The 18,340-nt window shown below is 40.6% G+C and overlaps 2 protein-coding genes across 5 annotated transcripts in view; both read right to left on the minus strand.

Moving 5' to 3' along the window:
• MYH11 (myosin heavy chain 11) overlaps positions 1 to 7,081 on the minus strand; it is a 60,691-nt gene extending 53,610 nt beyond the window's left edge. For all 4 annotated transcript variants that reach the window (XM_080557345.1, XM_080557347.1, XM_080557344.1 and 1 more), the window contains exons 1-2: positions 6,967 to 7,081; positions 524 to 882 (exon numbers count right to left, since the gene is read on the minus strand). In XM_080557345.1, the coding sequence (XP_080413471.1) occupies positions 524 to 865 (342 nt within the window). In that variant the 5' untranslated portion in view covers positions 866 to 882; positions 6,967 to 7,081. The remainder of the gene's footprint in view (positions 1 to 523; positions 883 to 6,966) is intronic.
• Positions 7,082 to 12,641: 5,560 nt separating this feature from the next.
• On the minus strand, positions 12,642 to 18,340 carry CEP20 (centrosomal protein 20). The gene is made up of 5 exons (XM_080557392.1): positions 18,206 to 18,340; positions 17,765 to 17,962; positions 16,492 to 16,576; positions 15,507 to 15,646; positions 12,642 to 13,213 (listed from the first exon to the last, which is right to left on the minus strand). Exons 1-5 carry the CDS (start codon positions 18,258 to 18,260, stop codon positions 13,137 to 13,139), a joined length of 555 nt encoding a protein of 184 aa, XP_080413518.1. The 5' UTR covers positions 18,261 to 18,340; the 3' UTR covers positions 12,642 to 13,136.

Genomic DNA, 18,340 nt, shown 5'->3' on the forward strand with positions numbered 1-18,340 from the left:
ATTCAAACATAAGGTTTTACTCAAGAACTCACCAAACCAGAACTTCTCAGCTGTCTTTCAGTGGGAGTTTTGCCTGAGAAAAGACTACGTGGCATGGCTTTTCTGTATGTTCTCTTTTTAAGTTACTGCTGGAGCATATGAACTGGAACCTTCTCAAGTTTCCATTCAAGTCATTGAAAAGCCCCTACTGACCTTCAGAGCATGAGGACTGAGGTGGTGGTTAACTATTAGTGGGTACTCTCCAAATGACATCATCATTTCAGAATTAGCAAGCTTTGGGGAAGAAACCTTCACACGTTTTAATTTAGTTGAATAAAGAAGCAATTATTAAAGAGGCAGAATAGTAATGGAGAATAAAGTCAACTAGATACATTTTTGGTTTGAGGTCCTGTTGCTGAGGCAGGTGTACTTGCATGGCTGTGTTACACCAGGACTGTATCCCTGACAGCAGCTGGGGTCCACTTTGTTCGTGACAGGACATGGTAGCATGCAATAAGAAATGTGTGCATTTGTCTCTACTTACATAAATTAAACCTGAGAAGTATCTCTCCCTTAGATTGTGCAGCACTGAAGCTTCATTGAGGCAGGTCAGCTCTGCCATGTCTTCCACTTTGGAGAACTTTGGCGGGTTCATCTTCTGGATGTCATCTTTGCTCAGTGTCACTTTCTTTCCATTTTCCGTCAGTTCAACTGTCACCTCATCCCCTTTCTCTTCCTTGATACTTGCTGCTTCAAATCCATGTTTCTCTGATGGAACCCAAACCAGTCTCTTCGCTGACCAGTCAGCCTGGGCAAGTGGGTTATTAATGAAGTTTTTGTCCACAAAGAGGAATTTCTCATCATCGCTGAGAGGTTTTTGAGCCATTTTGACTCAGTAGTCACCTGTTGAGGAAGCAAAATATTCTGCTTTAAAAGGGAGGTAAATATGGAGGTGGTCCAGGCAATCTGATATTTGTCAAATCTGTGCCATGTGGTAGATCCAAAGCCCTGTAGGTCCTGTGTCATATCCTACATTTCCATGCAGATATTTTAGGGTGCCAGTTTAGATACCTTAGAGAATCTGTGCTTAGATACCTGAGTCCCACTCTTATGTTACCATGTCTGAAATCATCTAAATCAAAACCTTCAGAGCACTAAAACAAATGAGGACACCTGAGCTTATTACCTTCATTTTGCTTATATCGTACTGAAGATCAGAGAGAAAAGTAAGGCATAATTAGCATCTATGCAATTAGACTGTCAGGATTGCACCAAGGCTACCATCTGAACAGTTCCCTGCAGCCTCATCTCTTGCCCATCACTAAGCTAGTTGAATTTATATATATTCACTAAGTTAATTGAATTCAGATATATTCAAAATTTATCATTGCCCAAATACTGTTGGGTGTGTACCGAAATACTAGTATAAAGAAATAATTAGTGGAAGAATAGTTCCCAGGCTGTGTTCCAGAAAGAACAGAAATGAACTTTTCCTGTGAAGGACTATTTCCAATCTCTCTAATATCATTTCATTTGGAGAAGAAAAAGATTAAGAGAAAATCAGAAGGAAAAAACTTAATGTTTGAAAGCAAACTCAGAGGACACAAAGCCCAACCAAAATAAAACCAACCACTGCTATCAGTAGTGCTGTTGAAGGAGAAGTAATTTAGAATTATTTTCTTTCTGTGGCTCAGACAATGAGAGCTGATCATTTATGAAGAAATAATGTCCACCACGTGACAGACAGGGAAAAGAAATAAAACAAGTTACTAGATATTTGGACTTGGATAAAGCTGCTGGATGTATCTGCTCTGCAGGTGAGAGTAACGGGAGGGTTTTGGCTGCTGTGCTGTGTTGGGAGGGAGGAGGCAGCTTCTTTCCTGCACTGGCCATTACAAGTCAGGATGCAGCTGCAGCAGCTAGGCTGATAACACTGGAGTGTTCCTACATGTGGGACACACAGCCCTCAATGAGAAAAGGGGTAAACAGAGGTCTTGTGGTTTGCTACAGGACAGGAAAAGCATGGTGCTAGTCAGGAAACCTGCTGTGCAGCAGAGCAGAGGGCAGCTGCGGAGAGCGCGGAAGAGTATGGCTGAGAAAAACATCACCAGGAGACAGAGGCTTTTTCATTTCCTTATTGAGAGTGAATTTAATATTTACAGTATTCAGACAAACACAAATCTTGAGGGACTTTGGAGAACTGAATGCTAAAGATGTCTGCAATCAACCCATAAGCAGAATGATATTTGTAAAGACCCAGGCTCTGTGGTATGTGACCAAATGGACACCCTGTACTCTGGGAGTATTGGAGAGTGATTTCCAAGTATTTGTCTCCAGAGCCTTTCCACAGATTAATATTTTTTGCAAGGCCAGGCTGTGTGAGGGGTCTGAGAGAGAAGCATGGATCATGCAGAAGGTGACCTAAAGCTTAAAAACAAAACTAGGAATTTAGAGGCACATCAAAGGGTTAGCTGATATCCCTGTGGAAATCAGAAGCCCTGACTCTTTAAACTCCCTTGACAATGCTCTCATGTAACAAAATCCATCTTTCCTTTACATATGATTGCTCTAGAGCCACCTAGTCTGAAAAACTCTAAGAGGAGATTTTACTCAGGTCATCGATGGGCACACGATGTAGGTGGTGAGGTGGGTAAATGGGAGGCAGATCCTAATAGCTTGGTTCTGTGCTTCACCACTTGCCCATGCACGGCGTTCTCTGCTGTCAAGTCCCAGTGAGGGAGCTCTGCAAGATGTGGCCCTTTGCAGGCTCCCAGGAGATTCTTGGAAGAGAGCTCCAAGAGGAAACTATTTGACCTCTGTGTGGATTAAGGCAGAAAATGTTCCCTCCTTGCCAAGAGGGCTGGTAGAGCCGCACAGTTCCAATAATGGAGATGGTATTCTCTTCAGCTGAGCTTTCCAGCTGGCGGCTGCAGGGTGAAGCCGGCTGGACAGAGCTGCAGCTCCAAGAGCAGGCTTCAGGGAGCAGCAGGAGCAGAGAGGCTGTGGCAGGCTCCTGCTGCGGTAGCAGTGGGCAAGGCACGTTCTCCACCCCATGCCCCAGCAGCACGTAAGGAACTGCTACAGAGGGGTGGGAGGATTTTGGGTTGCCATAGGGCCAGAAGAGAGAGCTACGTAGTCATGCTGAAAGGCTGGATCCTGCTGCCTTTGGCTAAGTGCCAAGTGGCATTGCATCCAAATTGATTGGAATTTGGTATTGCTGCCACCAAAAACTAGACTGAACTGCAGAGCTGGGTTTCACGGAGTCTCATCTTGCTACTTTGAGGCTGCCCAAAAATGATGGTGGTGGAAATCATTCTGAACGCTTACCTTAAAAACCCAACTGAAGATGAAACCTGCTACAGAGCACGTCACCAGTGGGACAACCCAACAGTTCTTTGCTGTTTTGTTGCCCAGGGACCAAGAGAGAGTTCCTTTTCTTGTTACATCCTATAGCCAAAACAAAGCTTTACAAACATCCTCTGCAGGTCCCAGAATGATACTGAGAGCTAGTCTGCCTGTATTCTATTAGGTTCTACTTCTTCCTGTGAGTAGAAATTTTTGCACGCTCTTGTGGTTAAATTTGGTCTTTTTGAAAATGAGGTGAGGTTATAAGGCCTAAGAGGTGGAGCAAACTGCGAAGCTTGGAAAAGAGTTTTTATTCCTAGATCTAAGCACTATACTTGACTGTTCATAGTACAATACGATCCTGTGGATACTAGTTTAAACATGGCAAGAACAGACCCTCTACAAGAAACTAGGAATATCTAGTCTGAGCCACGTAACTCCTCTGAAACATGATTAGGAAAAAACATGGATTTTTCTAAAAAGTTTTCATGAATGATACCTGGAATCTGAGGATGACATTTGAGTAGTAGCTGAGTACAGCTGTAGTAACAGGAAATTCAGTTATAAAGGGTTTCTAGATAGAAGGGGTAGAAAATGGGCCCCAAAGACTTGACTGGATTTGTCCTAGAGAGGTGCTGGGCATTTAACTAACGAGCTGCTGAAGTTTCTTAATCAAAATCAGAAGTAAACCTGCAGGACCATCTCTGATCTAGGCTGTACTGCACTCCAGCACATGGCTGATGCTGGAGACATGGTCCAAGGGGAAAGACTCATGACTGCCCATTGGGAACATTCCCTGAGATGGCAAAACTGAGCCCTTAGCCAGACCCTGGGTTTCATCCATAGGGCTGGCTAAGAGAAATGGAGACTAATACCAGTGGAAACCTGTGATTAGAGGTTCTCATCCATTATTTCAGGTAAATCTTAGCCCAAATCATCTGAGTAAGAGCAAAGCCTGTTCTGTACTCAAAGCTGAGCTGTCCTGAAGAAGGGAGGAGGAAAAGCAATGGCAAAAATGATACTGACATGAAGTTTCTTGCCTCAGAAATATGACAAATTACACCAAGTACTGGATGCATTTGCTATACTTGTCTAAATTCCAAATGTGCACATATGCAGGGCCATGCATACTTCCATAGGTTATTTTCTATTCCACTTTCTACTGCCCTGCGGCAGATATATCCTGCTGATTTTCACTGTCCTTTCCCCTATAATGTCAGTAACAGAAGTTGAATGCTGTCTTTACAATTAGTTTTTCCTGAGTATATTATTCCAAGGATGAAGTATAAATATCTCCAGGAAGTGCACTTTAATTAAAAGGTTAATGGCCAAGCAGAATTGCCTCCTGGGTCAGAGCTCAAAGGGAATGCTTTTGTCCTAACGAGAATATAAAGGACACTTCTCCCTTCCTCTGCAGGTTGTGAATGTCAGTATAAAAGCTTATCACAGCTGTGCAGGGAAGAGTTATTAGAACAGAGGAACATATAACCAAGCATGTGAATTATTTTCAGGAATTATTTTGGGGAAAGGGAATAAATAACTAAATAAATTCTAGGCATGAATCCTGATCTTTTGACCTTCGTTTGGGACCTGGCTCCCCGGCACAGTTAGCTTTGTCATGAGCACTGTTAACAATCCCTTCTGGCCCTTTGCTTCTTCTTGCTGGCCACTGGGACCACCCCTCAAATTCTTTCTGTCATCACAGACAATTTGATCTGAACATGAAGTTATTGTCAGTACTATTTTATTAATGTTGTTCAACCAGGGAAGAGGGAAAGTCTGTATTTTAAGAGAGAACATTTTCAGTAATTTCACAGGGCTGGTTTTTAATACATTCTCTGAGCACTTCAATCAAATTGTCTGCATGTGACTTGGCCTCCTATCAGGTGTGCTCATCTCTGTTAATGCAAGTCAATAAGAACTATGATAAGACACTTGATAGGTCCAGAGAAATCAGTCCACTTTATTATCTGTTATAAACTGAAAGAAAAAATAAAGGAAAAAAAAAGAGACTTGAACTGCATTCTGTGGGGATAGATTCCTTCCTCTGGAAAATACTAGCTATTTTGAATACCCTCAAATGTCATTCTATGAAGTAAATCAGATTCTGCATGCTCATTAGAATTCATAAATAATCTATATTTTAGCTGGACTACGCACAAGTTGGAAAGCTACCTTTTGCTCTTTGCTTCTTCTAAAATTAACATACTTGAAAGAAAAGCCAAGAGATTTGCAACTATTAATTCTCAGTGAGTTATAAAGAGCCTGGATCCCCTGCGTACATCTATGCATGCTTCCATATATGGCCATGTTCTCCTCAATACTAGCTGTTCCGCAAAAATGTAATGATAACAAATTCAAAACAAATACCTTTTAGGGACTAGTGTGTCAATTGCAAATGAGATAATAAAAATCATTGTTTACATCTAAGCGAATGCAGCCAGAGGAGTATCATGCAGTAATTGAAGGGACTACTTAGTTAAGTGCTTTGCCCTCCGGGGTTTCATCCTGTTAGCCTCTGTTAGTGGTTTATGGGAACTGAGAGCTTTGGGGGTTTGGAAAGTGGGACCGGGCACAGCATCTTCTTGCAAGCTGCCTGCCAGGGCAAGACCTTGAGAGAAAGAGAAGGTGGGCTTGCTTTTAAACAAGTGTATTTCAGAAAAGATTTCATTGAGATGTATATGTTATATAATAATGATGAAACTTCTGATTTGCCTTGTATTTAAAATATCTCAAATTTTTTCTTAATTATAAGCATATATGTACACCTCTCACATATATATCCACGTTTGTGTGTGCATACACATATATAAATATGTATGTGAGAGTAGCCAGTGAACTTCTGGGATGACACTGAAGCTGTTTTCTATACTGCCATCTACTGTCGTCTTAATTTACTCACAATATTTTGTTCAAGTTAGAAGTTTGCTTTATCTTCCCTTTAAAAAAGGCATAAGTTGCATTTGAAGTCACTTAAATTAGTCTAGTTCAGTGAATTATCAGATTAGTTCACTTAAAAATTATTTCCAGCGTATTAAAAATGCACAAATGTAATAGGTATTTTTGTAAAAATGTTTCCATTTCTTCTCCTAGTTTTTAAGCATTTTTCCTGTTTAAAGAACAGAAAACTGGAAGGCTAATTATATTATTTGGTTTACTTTCATTAAGCAGCTTAGGAAGTGCATTGTAAAAGCAGAAATACTTAAAGAAGGTCAGCTGCTCAGGCTAGCAGGTTTCTTCCATACCGAATGTCCCTATGATGCGTCCTTGCAGCACGTACCTGCTGCTGCCCGACAGTGTGTGGCACCTTGCAGGCTGCCTTGCTGCTGGCTCAGAGCACGACCACTGCTCCTCAGCCAGCACCTTCAAGGCTCAATTCAGAAGTGACTAAGGACCAAGCTAGATCATCAACATGTGCTGCCTCTTGCACATTTTGAACAGAACCCCATTAGTAATAGACAGGATAAACCACTTGAGCGTGTCTGGTAGATCTATTTCTAATTCGTATGCTCTCTGCAGGTTCATTCACTGAAAGTCTTTGCAAAGTAGCACCATACTCAGGTCGCTGCCCTACTCCATCCCAGCACAGTGAGCCCCCAGCCCCATTCCCAGCAGAGATGTGCTGGCCCCCCAGGTACTCACAGGCGTCTGATTAAGGCAGGGAGGGAACTGGAGAGTCAGGAACCTGTACAGCCACCAGCCGGGACAGTCCAAGTCCTCGCCGCCTTCTCAACCTCCCTATATAGAGGAGGAGAATCTTGTCAGTGGGGAGGGGCCCTGTAAACCACGTCCTGCTGGAAAATCCTCCCAGTACCTGGGTTAAAAAACCCAGCCTCAGCCAAGGAGCTCATTCCCAGCAGGGCCTAACCCTGGGCTGCTTCCCCTGTCCCCAGCTGCCCTTCAGCCAAGCTGGGTCTGGCATCCCTGGCTTTAAGGAAAGCATCAGGGGGTAGCCCAAACCCTCAAGTTTGGAGCTTTTGCTTGTTTCTGGGGGTGCAACTCTTTGGCCAAACAGACAATTTAACTCCTTCCTGCCTCGGCAGCATCCTTGCCCCTTGTGGCCCCCCACCAGGCGCAAAGGGCAGATCCCAGTCCCATGGGACACAGGAGGTTTCCCACCCACCGTCAGTGCCTTTTCTTGGAGCTAGGATGTGTTCCCGAGTTGAGGAGCTGCTTGGCAGAGGGGGGTTATTCCTAACACAGCAGGGTCTCTGGGTGTTTGTGTGACATTCAGAGCTTGGGGCTGGTGTCAGCCTCCTTTGCCCCTGGGGAGTAAGAGGGATGTTTCCCAGCTCCCCAGCACATTTGCCAAAGTTTCTCTTGCCATCCTGTGCTCAGCTCAGTTCCCGAGAAAGCACTGTAAATACTTTTTCATATATAAGAAATACCTCCCTCTGTCCATAAAAGGAAGAAGAGAAGTGATAAATAGCTGAGGGGGAGCAGTCGCTGGGATGCAGTGGAAAGAGCAGGCAGCAGGCACTGCGTGCCGGGGGGGAGAGGAGGACAGGGTGCGTGGAGCCAGACCTGCCAGGGCTAGGGAGGGATCTGGTCCTTGTCAAACCTCTCTCACACCCCCGAAACCTTCAGTCGCCAGCTGTCCCCCCTCCTCCCGCAGCAAGTAGCCAACAGCCTTGTGCAGTGAGACCTGTGGATGGAGACATCCCAAAAAGGGAAAGCTAGGATCCTCTAGGAATTCCCATCAACGTGCCAAACACAAAATACCGAAACAACCCCCTCTCAGCACCAGGCTAAATATGGTGTATACCCAAAGGATCAGAGCACAGTCCTGGGTGAAATAATTTCTCTTGACATCAACAATCCGGTCTTCTCTGAAAAATAAGCCCTCCTGAGGAAGATGGATGAGAATCATATTGGTCTTGGCATCCTAGGAAAATACCTCCGAGGGGAGGCTGAGCTGAAAACCTCGGGTGTCGCTTGTGGAAGTACCAGTGCTTGCAGGTGTGACAGACCAACAAACCCTGCTTCTAGTGCTGGCCAGTGGTGAACAAATCTGGTCAAACAGGAGAGAGGGGAAGTGCATCGGTGCTCCTTCCCCACCACGTTGCAGAAGTACCAGCTGTGGACATCATGAGAAGCCTCAGCCGGAGAAGACTCAATTTGCTAACCCAGTTGCATGTTTCCAGCAAGTTGTGCTCAAGTGGAGTGGCAGTGTCCACTGCCTCATGAGACGTGGGGCTGCCCCACAGCCTGGCAAAGCCCTTACAGGTTTGGAAAGGCAGCAGGGTCGTATCAGACTGATGCACATGTGACTGTGTTGGAAGGAAGCCAGGGGAAATGATACCCAGGACGTCAATCCAAGAAACTCACCCTTGTTAGCAGAAAGCTCCTCACTGCAGAGTTGACCCTATTCTATTTGCAGTTTTTGTGTTGCAAGCTTAGCTTTTAAATAGGAGTATAATGAACAGAAAATACTGAAACGCGAGGGGATCCCCTGAAAAGTATGATCATTTCAGCATTCGTCAAAGTTATCCTAAGAAGCTCCTTCTAAACCCACACAGCTGTTTCACAAAACCAGATGCATTTTAATAGTAGCTTAAAAAGGAGTGGAAATTATTCCTGCTGGTTTGCAAACCACTGCATGTGCACACGCAGGCTTGCTGCCTGAGTAGTATGTTTAGCAGAGGCAGTGGTGGAGGATGATATATGATGTGACATTAAACTGAACTGCAAACTAAAAAAACATTACTGCTGGGACTGAAACAGTTGCACTTTCAAGCCATGTGGGGTAGGAATTGATAAGCCTAGCCTGGCCTCCATCCTTCACTTAAAAGTCAGCGTAAGAATATACTAATGAAATAGCCTGGTTGGAGTTTCCCAAGTGCTGCAGTAGTTTTTAAACCAAAGTTGCATCAGAATGAAAGCTGTGGAGTCCCAGTGGATGATGCTTTTGGGACAGCAAAATAAGCTTTACTTAACCCCTCCTCCTAATTTATTTATTTTAATTGCTTTTCTAGAAAAAATAAAGCCTGCCCTTAAATATCTCCATGCTGAATTCTCCCAGTAAACATTGTACTCAGAAAAAAAGAGGACTCAGGAAGGAAAGAAATGAGTTTTTCAGCTACCTCAACACTGTGTAAACTGAAAACAATGGAGGGAAAAAAAGAAAAGCCCGTGTGATGATGTGTTAGTTTCTTAAATAACGTGTCAGGTAAGCATTTTTGTTTAAAAATGATTTTACCAAAGTTTATCAACCATATTTCTCTAAGCTGACATAATTAGAACTAGGAAGTATAATAGCAGTATGTTAAGATGTACTTTTGCAATAGGAGGGACAGTCTGCATCAAACTAGAACAATTAACCACAGGAGTAGTCTGATGAGGCAGAATAGTAAGAAACTGCTTAACGTTAAGCTTTGTGCTTGATGCTCGATCCAGGTTAAGTGAAGTACGTGAGGCAGAGAGGTTGATTCTAGATCAGTTGACACCAGCTGCTACTGAAAGGGTGTCTCTCAGAGCATGAACAAATATTTTTGGTTTTCTCTTCCTAAACATAATCACCAAATGTTAATCACTCCTCCGGAAAACTGATCAACTGACACCAAGATTCAGCTTGATTTGAAGGGCACTCAGGAAGGAAAGTGTAACTGACTCCATGGGGCGTGTTGATAAGACCTAGAAAAATAATTCCCCCATGCATGACAGAAACTAATACCTCTGCAACAGCACTGATGCTGTCGAGCATATACACAGAGTTTCCTCTGATTTTAGGGGAGAGCAAAAATTTGGTTTTAAAGTTTTTTGTTTTTTGTTTTTTTGTATTTAAACTTGTGGGTCAAGTTCTTCCAAAGTACTTTCCAGATCTGATATCCACAACAAACTCCCCTGACTCCTTGCCACCTTCACTTTTGATATCACACACAGACGAAGAACAGCCTCTCCTAACATAATTCCCCTGCCTAACAGTCTTACAGTGTTCTAACTCCAAAAAAGAACGCTCACAGTGTTCTAACTCATTAAAAATGCGGAACTTCTAAATCCTTACATCTTTTTCTCATGTTCTGGTTATCAGTAGAAAGAATAAAGGCAGTTAATGCAAGACATTACAGACTGTAATTAAGCTATACAGAACTTAAATTATTTGAGAAAATATTTTTTGTATGTGCTCACCTAGATGGAAGTTTCATCTAAAATCTGAACCCGCTCCTCAAGGATTTTGAATTACTTTCATCTAAATACTGGCTGACCTGGTCTAAACTTTTAAGGAATGATTTTTTGCAAGTGCATCCATAATGTACAGGATTTGCACTTCCTCTTCTTACTCGAGCAAGTAAAGGCAGTCTGTCATTCATAGGACTCACTACATGTCCACATCTTGAAAGATGCTCTCATATTTTATATACTGTCAGGATAAATACTAGACCATTAATAACATGATTAGACTAGTATATTTTCAGGCATGTTTCAAAGCTTCATTGTACAAATAAATACCATGGGAAATACACTTTAATTTAATTTGCTCGTACAATGACCTTACTTTAGAACAAGAGATTGTTCCAAAACTCCAAATTTGTACTGTGAGGGTATCAGAGAATTAGGTGAAACGCATGTCGCACAAGAGAGCAGACACAACAACTCCTGCTCCCATACTAGCACAGAATCTTGAACAGTGGACAGAAGCTGTACTTCCCAAAGAAAACAGTTCTGAGATTTCTTTCTATCTTAAACAAATTTCTGCTCTGATTTCAAATACACCAAATACAGACCTTTACCTCAAAGCTTAACGAAGCACACCCTTGTAACAACCTCTGCTTTCATGACTGTGGAGACCATGAGCATGCTGAGCTGTGTTCTTGAGGAAGGTCAAGTACCAAGCTTCCCTTTGTCCTCTCCTATTTTTAATATCAGCTGTTACAAGTCCTTTTCCCAAGGAGCTCCATGACACCTGAGCAGCTTTTGTATGATCTATGGTAGGAAGACAGAAAGCAGACGCAATGGCTTTGGTTACACGGGAAGATTTGCATAGCATAGAAGGTTGCTTCTGTGTTTTCCAGTAGGGCATTTTCCTTGCCCTTGAAAAGACAATTCGCATTCCAAACATGGATAATAATTTGACTCACTAGGTTATGGAGAAACATAAAAATAGGTTATGGACAAACATTTATCCTCTGGAAAACCAAAGTTAAAAAATCAGGGATTTCTGTGGCCAGATCAATCATACCAGCATTCTGTAAAGGTTCATTTTTGGAACTTCTCAGAGGCACTTTCAGCTCATTCCAAAATCAAGGTGATTTGTAAATAACAGCTTAAAGACCATTTTTCTACTTTATTTTTAGACAGAAATGAAGAGATAGAATGGTAATTTGCACTAGCTTGTCAGGAAAGAGCCTCTGTATTGAGGCAGATTCCCATGATGGTTGGGCTTTTACAGAGACGGCTCTTCAGCTAAGTAGTTGATGTGATAGTGGTGTTAACACAGCAAACATTGAGGGCATACAGAAATAAATTTGCTTGCTTGACCCAGTAGTCAATAATAATTGATGCAAAGCGACACAAGACTTAAAGATGGATTTGATTAAGATAAATTTGCAACACAAGTCCTCTCCTATTGGAAACAGTCCTGAGATACTTATAAATAAGCAAACAGGGAGCTGGCAGCATTGCCAGTCAAAGGTGATGAGCTCTCTCCTACGGCTTGAAATGGATAAATGCAGCTTCCTTTAAAGCCATAATGGTTCTCTGCACTTTCACATTAAAGTAGTGCCTTGGCTGCTTATAAAAAAAAAAACAAAACAAAACAAAAAAACACCTATAATGCTAATTGGTCCAAATGATAACTAAGGCAAAACTTTGTAGAGTCTGTAAAACTCAGGGTCCTTTCACTAACATTTGCAAACTGTATGTTCTCTTCCTTTTTCCCCACTTACTGTACCATTTATTTAACAATTTAAGGATTTTTGGGAACTCAACCCTAAAATTTTATTTACACAAAACTCCTCTTAGTACCACTGAAAAATTAAGATGTATAAATTTTATCTAAAAAAAAGGAAAATAGATAACCTGGTATTTTTGATGTACTTGTACAAGGTCTGCGTCTGCTATCTCAAAATATATAAATACCTCAGCTAAAAAAGTTATGTGAATCAGTAATCTATTATCAACTTTATTTTTATTTTTAACTTTGCCTGACTTTGACTTTCATGTCATTTGGGGAAAAAAACAAAGTTCCTCTCCCTCCCGTATATTTAGTGTTACACCATACAATTTATAGCAACTCCAGCTGGAAAAGGCTTACCCTCGTTTGTTTGCTGGCATGAAGATAAATATAGTCCCCCTTTCCAGAGAAATAAAAACAACTATTCCTCCAAAGCACTTTTATTTTCAAATTCATTTTCCCATGCTTATCGTAAAGTAGCAGCTTCTTCTGCTTCTTAATGATGAAGAATCATTAAAATATTTATTTTGAATTCTTTCAAAATACCAAACACAATAAAACTAAGAAAAAAAATCAGAAACCAGGAAAGACATGTGAAGACATAAAATAATAGAAGTGCAGAAATTATAAATTATCCAGTAAGTCTTTATTTTTATAAAATGAGTATTTTTAGGCCCAATTCTAGACACAGGCTCGATTAATCTGACTTCAGATACAGTTTTCCTTCTATTAGCACTGGACGAAAAAGGCCTTTGCTAACATTTTTTCATTGGCAGCAAGTAAGACCCCATCTTTATGTCTCATGGGTAGCTCTAACAAAATGAAATGGTCCCACTGGAAATAATGAAGAAATTTAAAGAAGAATTTCATAAATTAACTCTCAAAGAGCTTTACATGAGAAATGAATATATGAAAGATATCATCTTTTTATACTTTGTAAAACAAGGGGCTCTTCAATGCTGGTGCCGGCCGTTCTTCCTGGTTCTGGAATTCTATCTAAAAATGAAACAGACAAAAATGTTTTCACACATCTGGAGAACCAAAGATACGTGTTACTTTCTACATCATGAACTTTGATATAGAATATCATCATAGGAAGCTCAGGCAGCTTTATAAATACATTTTTTCCATACAACTGTATGAGATAAGAGCTTTGCATGACAAAAGATTAGACTGTAGACAGCTTCAAATCAGCTTTAATAAATCAATTAACAGAAACATGAAATTGCACAATCTGTATCGGGATCCCCCAGCCTTTGTACCAGTTTATTGGAATAGTCATTCAGCAACATAAGCACGACAATTTCTAACATGAAAAGCAAGATAGATGTTAGATATGAGATTGTGAACGTCGTGTAGATGAATGGACTTGAATACCTTAGTATGCACCCTAGTTAAAACAGCTAGGTAGTTAGTATTTTAAATACACTTCGGGGGGTATTTTAAACCCAGTTCAGCCTTCGTGTCTCCACTAACATTCCATAAACACAAACACATGCAGAAAGTAACTTCAGACTATAGTAACTTAAAGGTTAAAAATATTACAAGTCTACTTTTATATGTTTGTTTAGTTCAAAGACAACATGTTGTCATGCCTTATGATTAATCCTGTCTTGTAACCAACTCTAAGCAATTTATCCCTTTGTGGAATTGTGTTGGAGTCAACAGGGGAAGATGACCATACGTAAGTTCAAGTTTGAAACTGAGGCACAAAATTTTATTCAAAAAAGTCTTGTCTAAGACTTGTCTATAGTACTGAATTTATTACAAAAAAAAATAAACAAATCTGATAGGAATAAGAATTTTCTAACAACAAGATCAGTTATAGCAGTTTTGATAATGAAATTTTACTTCTTCAGCCCCCCCTTCTGGCAGAAGGGTAACAATATTGTATCCATGAATTAAGAAAAGGTGCTTATTCAGTACTTTTCTCACGCTTCTTAGATGTTTTAATAATAACCCCGACCTCAGTTTTTTTTTTTTTTTTTTTTTACAAAAGCAATAGCTGATAATACTATTACTAGTAACATGATAGTACTCAATGGCCCAAATTCCCACTGAGTAGAAAGTGAAGTAATATGCCAAGCAGATTCTTTTAAGGAAAAAAATGAACTACCAATCCCTTTCGTTCTATAGCTTAGGCAGTATTAATACTAAACCAGCAAAGAGCAGACCAGAAAGGGAAAAAATCTAGCAGTGTTCTACTGTTGAGAAGTGAAGTCAAAGTGAATTACATCTGTAGAAAACATGCGTGCCCATATGCAGAATTGACAGCTAAAGAATTAAGAATGCTCTATAGAAATGAAATTAGAATAGATGAGAAACAAAGAGATATGCACAGTATTTAATATATTTTACTGAGAATTTGGGTTAAATTCCTGTATTAAATTCCCAATGTGATAAGACTATCTCTCCCTTACCCTTTCCAGATTTGCAGCAGCATTAAGAAGTACAATTTGGCCAGTTTAACTTTTAGGAAAATGGGGAAAAAATTTGGTAGATGAGTTTTGTGATACTGAGAATTGGGTTATCAGTATGTTCTGGACTTTACCAGCAACTGCAGCAGTAAATCTCTGTTTCTAAAAGCATAAATGGTGTAACAGATATTCCACTATTTACTAATAAGCACAACTGTTCAATTTAAATGAGTTTTCAGTCTTTAGAAGTCCAAAAGACTTAACAGAATAAAGCCAAATAATTAGGGTTTTCCCCTTCCCTCTAGCAACTAACAAATAGCTACAGCTACTGCAAGGTAACAGGAGCTTCACAGTACTTTGCACTGCTGAAAATTTATACAAGTTTTGCTGTCTCCAATTTTTAAAAATGCCTTTTTAAATAACATATCTTTCCATATTAGAATGAAAGTTCAACTACTGACACATTTGAAGGCCAGTCAAGCATTTCTGAGGGCAATCAGATTTCTATGGTGTACAAGCTGTCCAATTAGCTTACCAGCAGAAGATAAGCAGGCCTAAAAGCTTGTTTAAGTTGGATGCTTATTCAAAGAAACACACAGAGCTAGTTTTAGAAATCAACGAACTGGATATAGTATGACTTTTCTTAAACAAATATACGAGCAACGCTTATGGTCAGGTCACAGAGTTCAATGGTATTTTGAGGTGTAAACACTGTTCTACTGAAGAATTTTTTTTTTTTTAATAAAAAAGGTCTCAGTTCAAAAGTACCCTGTGTCCATCTGCATGATTATGTAGTTATAGGCACATGTGTCTCATAGAAAATCTAGTCGCAAACCAAACTTCTGCAAAAATGACTGCATTCCCACACCTACCTTTTTGATTTCTCTCAGTAGGTGGTTTACCAAGGTTCTGCCTTGGATAACTCAGTAAAGACCCTTTCAGAAGGATACTCTGGGTACTTTCTTCTTTACCACCACGTAAGAAATGACATATAATTCCATACAAGAGAGGTCTGCTCAAGACAGAAAAGTAAAAGCAGCCAATGAAATACTGAGCACTAATAAAACCACCCTTTCCTCCTAAGTTCTTAGACCTTAATGTTCACTCTTAACGTATGTTCAGATGTCTTTAATTATTTAAATACATTATGCCAGGTGTAATTATATAAATAAGCACAGACCTAAGCTCCCTCTGAGGACCACCACTCTCCCAAAAAGCTTGCAGTAAGAGACACTCTCAACTAAACTCCAGCTCGCTCCTATAGGACAAACCAGAGCATGCTTAGCACATGAACACAGAGCCACGTTCTCACTGATGCAATACAGAGGATTGCACTGGAGCCCACAATACCACCGCATACCCCAGATTTGATTTTTACTAAAAGCCTGAGGCAGATTCTTTTGAGACCAAACTAAGGAGACCCATTGGAGATGTTTATACCTGCTTAACACCCTAGCTCATGAATGTAGTTGTATCAGAACACTGTGACTTTATATCTAATCTCAGCGTATGCTATCTTTCTCTTGCTCTACAAATCAACTTGCTGATATGCAAAGAACATGTTTTCTGCTTCTGACTAAAGGAAAGACTATAGGGCTAAGAGACTTGTCTTTTGGTATGCAAGTACACTAGCTGTAGAATGCATTCTATAGCGTTCATAGAATTTAATTGTAGTTTGGAGTATGTTTGAAAATGGCCCCATGTTTGAAACTGTGAGTTTGAATCCAGCATATTAGAGCAGGCACGTGATATAGTCACATTTCAGTTGGTAAGAATGTTTATATGTGATTTACACAAACACTAAGGGGAAATATACGCAGAACAGAATATACTGTGCATTCCAAAATCAATCCTTACACTGATTTTGCATTTGCATCTTCAAGGATGTTCAGCTCTTTGACAAGAAACTGTCTATCCAAGGGCACTTCAGGCTGGCCAGCTTCTGGAAAAGAAATTTCCCCACAATTCTTAAGACTGGTAAAAAAAAAAAAAGCGTCACCAATTAACTTTTCAATGCTACTCATGAGACTTCAAAAGAATCAGACCACTCACCTCAGTTTTAGACTATTTCTCTCTAACCCTATACAGTAATTTCAGGGAACACAAGTATTACTGTTTTGTACTAATATAATTTAAAATGGCATATTGCAGTTTTTATCCTCACTCTAAAGGTAGATCACAAAAATATTAAAGTTTACAGTATAAAGATGAATTAATCAGGCAAACAACTTCCTCTAAAGAAGTACTGTTGTCAAACTGATTCCATCCATTAACACATACTGTCTCCACTCCCTCTTCTCATTGAGATGAACCTTTGCGCCTGTAATTTTAATAGTATGAAAACATTAAATTCTTATATAGCAAATGTGATTACTACATCTAAGCACAATTACAAAACTTCAAGTTTCAAATACAAATTAGCAATAGGTATAAACGTAACTATATGCTGTACCACCTAATTTATAGCTACCATTTAAATGTTGTAGCTCTCAATTATTAGTATTTTAGTACAGCCAGTAACAATTAACTGCAGTTGTTCAAAAATAGGGTCCTTCTTCATATCTTTTTTTGTATGTAAGGATTAGATTGTAAGGACAATGACGATTAAATGTAAGGACATCTAATCACATTTCTGACAGTTTAAATGCAGGAACTGCTGTAATCCAGACTATTAACTACTTTAATACATTACTTTAGATTATTCTTCAAAGATTTTTTTTTCATTTGCAGGATTTCATTTTTTTTTTAATTTCATCCAAATGCCAATGAGAAAATTGTGATACATGCTTTAAAAATAGTTAGCCATTTTCTCCAATACAAAAGCAAGCTATTTTGGTTTTGCAGGTTGCTAGCAAACTTTCTTGCTCTTGCATCAACAGTTTTGTCAATGTAAATACTATTTATCTCAAGGATAAGCAGCAAAGAACATGTTTTCTTGAAAACTAAAGGGATGATTTGGCTTACTGCTGCGAATAAGGTGGTGGAGAATACGTTCATGGCTTACTTATTTCCAGGGGAAAAAGAGATGGAGCATTTCGTTCCCACTCGTTAACTTCGTAATGCAATTACTCAGTAAATCACAGTGACAACCCACCACAGCGGTGACAAAGCCGAAGCCCAGCCCCACTACCTGCGGTGAGCACAGACGCCGTGTACTTGTACTTGTTGTACTCCAGGTACTCCCGGACGAGCTCGTTGATGAGGAGATTTTCACGGGACAGCGGCGGCCGGGGCTCGCTTTGGTCATCCAGCGCGTGAAAGACTTCAGCTCTGATGTTAGCTTTTATTTGCCCGAGGACACCTCTTTTTTCCAACGCCTCCTTTAGGGCTGTCACCACAAGAAACCAGCGAACATAAAGCCAGGCGCGTCCCAGGAGACCCAACCCCACACCACCACCACCACAGTTTCAGCACGCTCACAAGGAAATTAACACAGGATACCCATACACCCGTGGCTATACCGCTCCTAACAACACGGGGATCGTTACAGACAAAACCAAAGACCCCAAACACGCCACACCCCCCAGCTAAAGCCCTCAGGGCCCCCACGGCGTACCAGTCCCGCCCCCACCTTGTTTGAGCTCCACCACCGTCGCCATGGCCCCCACTGCACCAACAGCGCGCATGCGCAGCGCGGCCGCGGGGGGACATGAGCCTGGTGGTCCTGCCTCATGGCGCCCGTCAGCCAATCGGGATGCGCGGTGGG

Source organism: Anser brachyrhynchus (genome assembly GCF_964034855.1).
Source record: "Anser brachyrhynchus genome assembly, chromosome: 15".
NCBI lineage: Eukaryota > Metazoa > Chordata > Aves > Anseriformes > Anatidae > Anser > Anser brachyrhynchus.

Bases quoted from the DNA above. Each gene is read 5' to 3' on its own strand.
- CEP20 (XM_080557392.1), bottom strand. From the start codon at position 18,260: ATGCGCGCTGTTGGTGCAGTGGGGGCCATGGCGACGGTGGTGGAGCTC. The intron at 16,577-17,764 runs GTAGTGGGGCTG...TTTCTTTTCCAG, and splicing joins GGCGTCTGTGCTCACCGCAG to AAGCTGGCCAGCCTGAAGTG. The intron at 13,214-15,506 runs GTAGGTGTGGGA...TTTCATTTTTAG, and splicing joins TACTGAGAGAAATCAAAAAG to ATAGAATTCCAGAACCAGGA.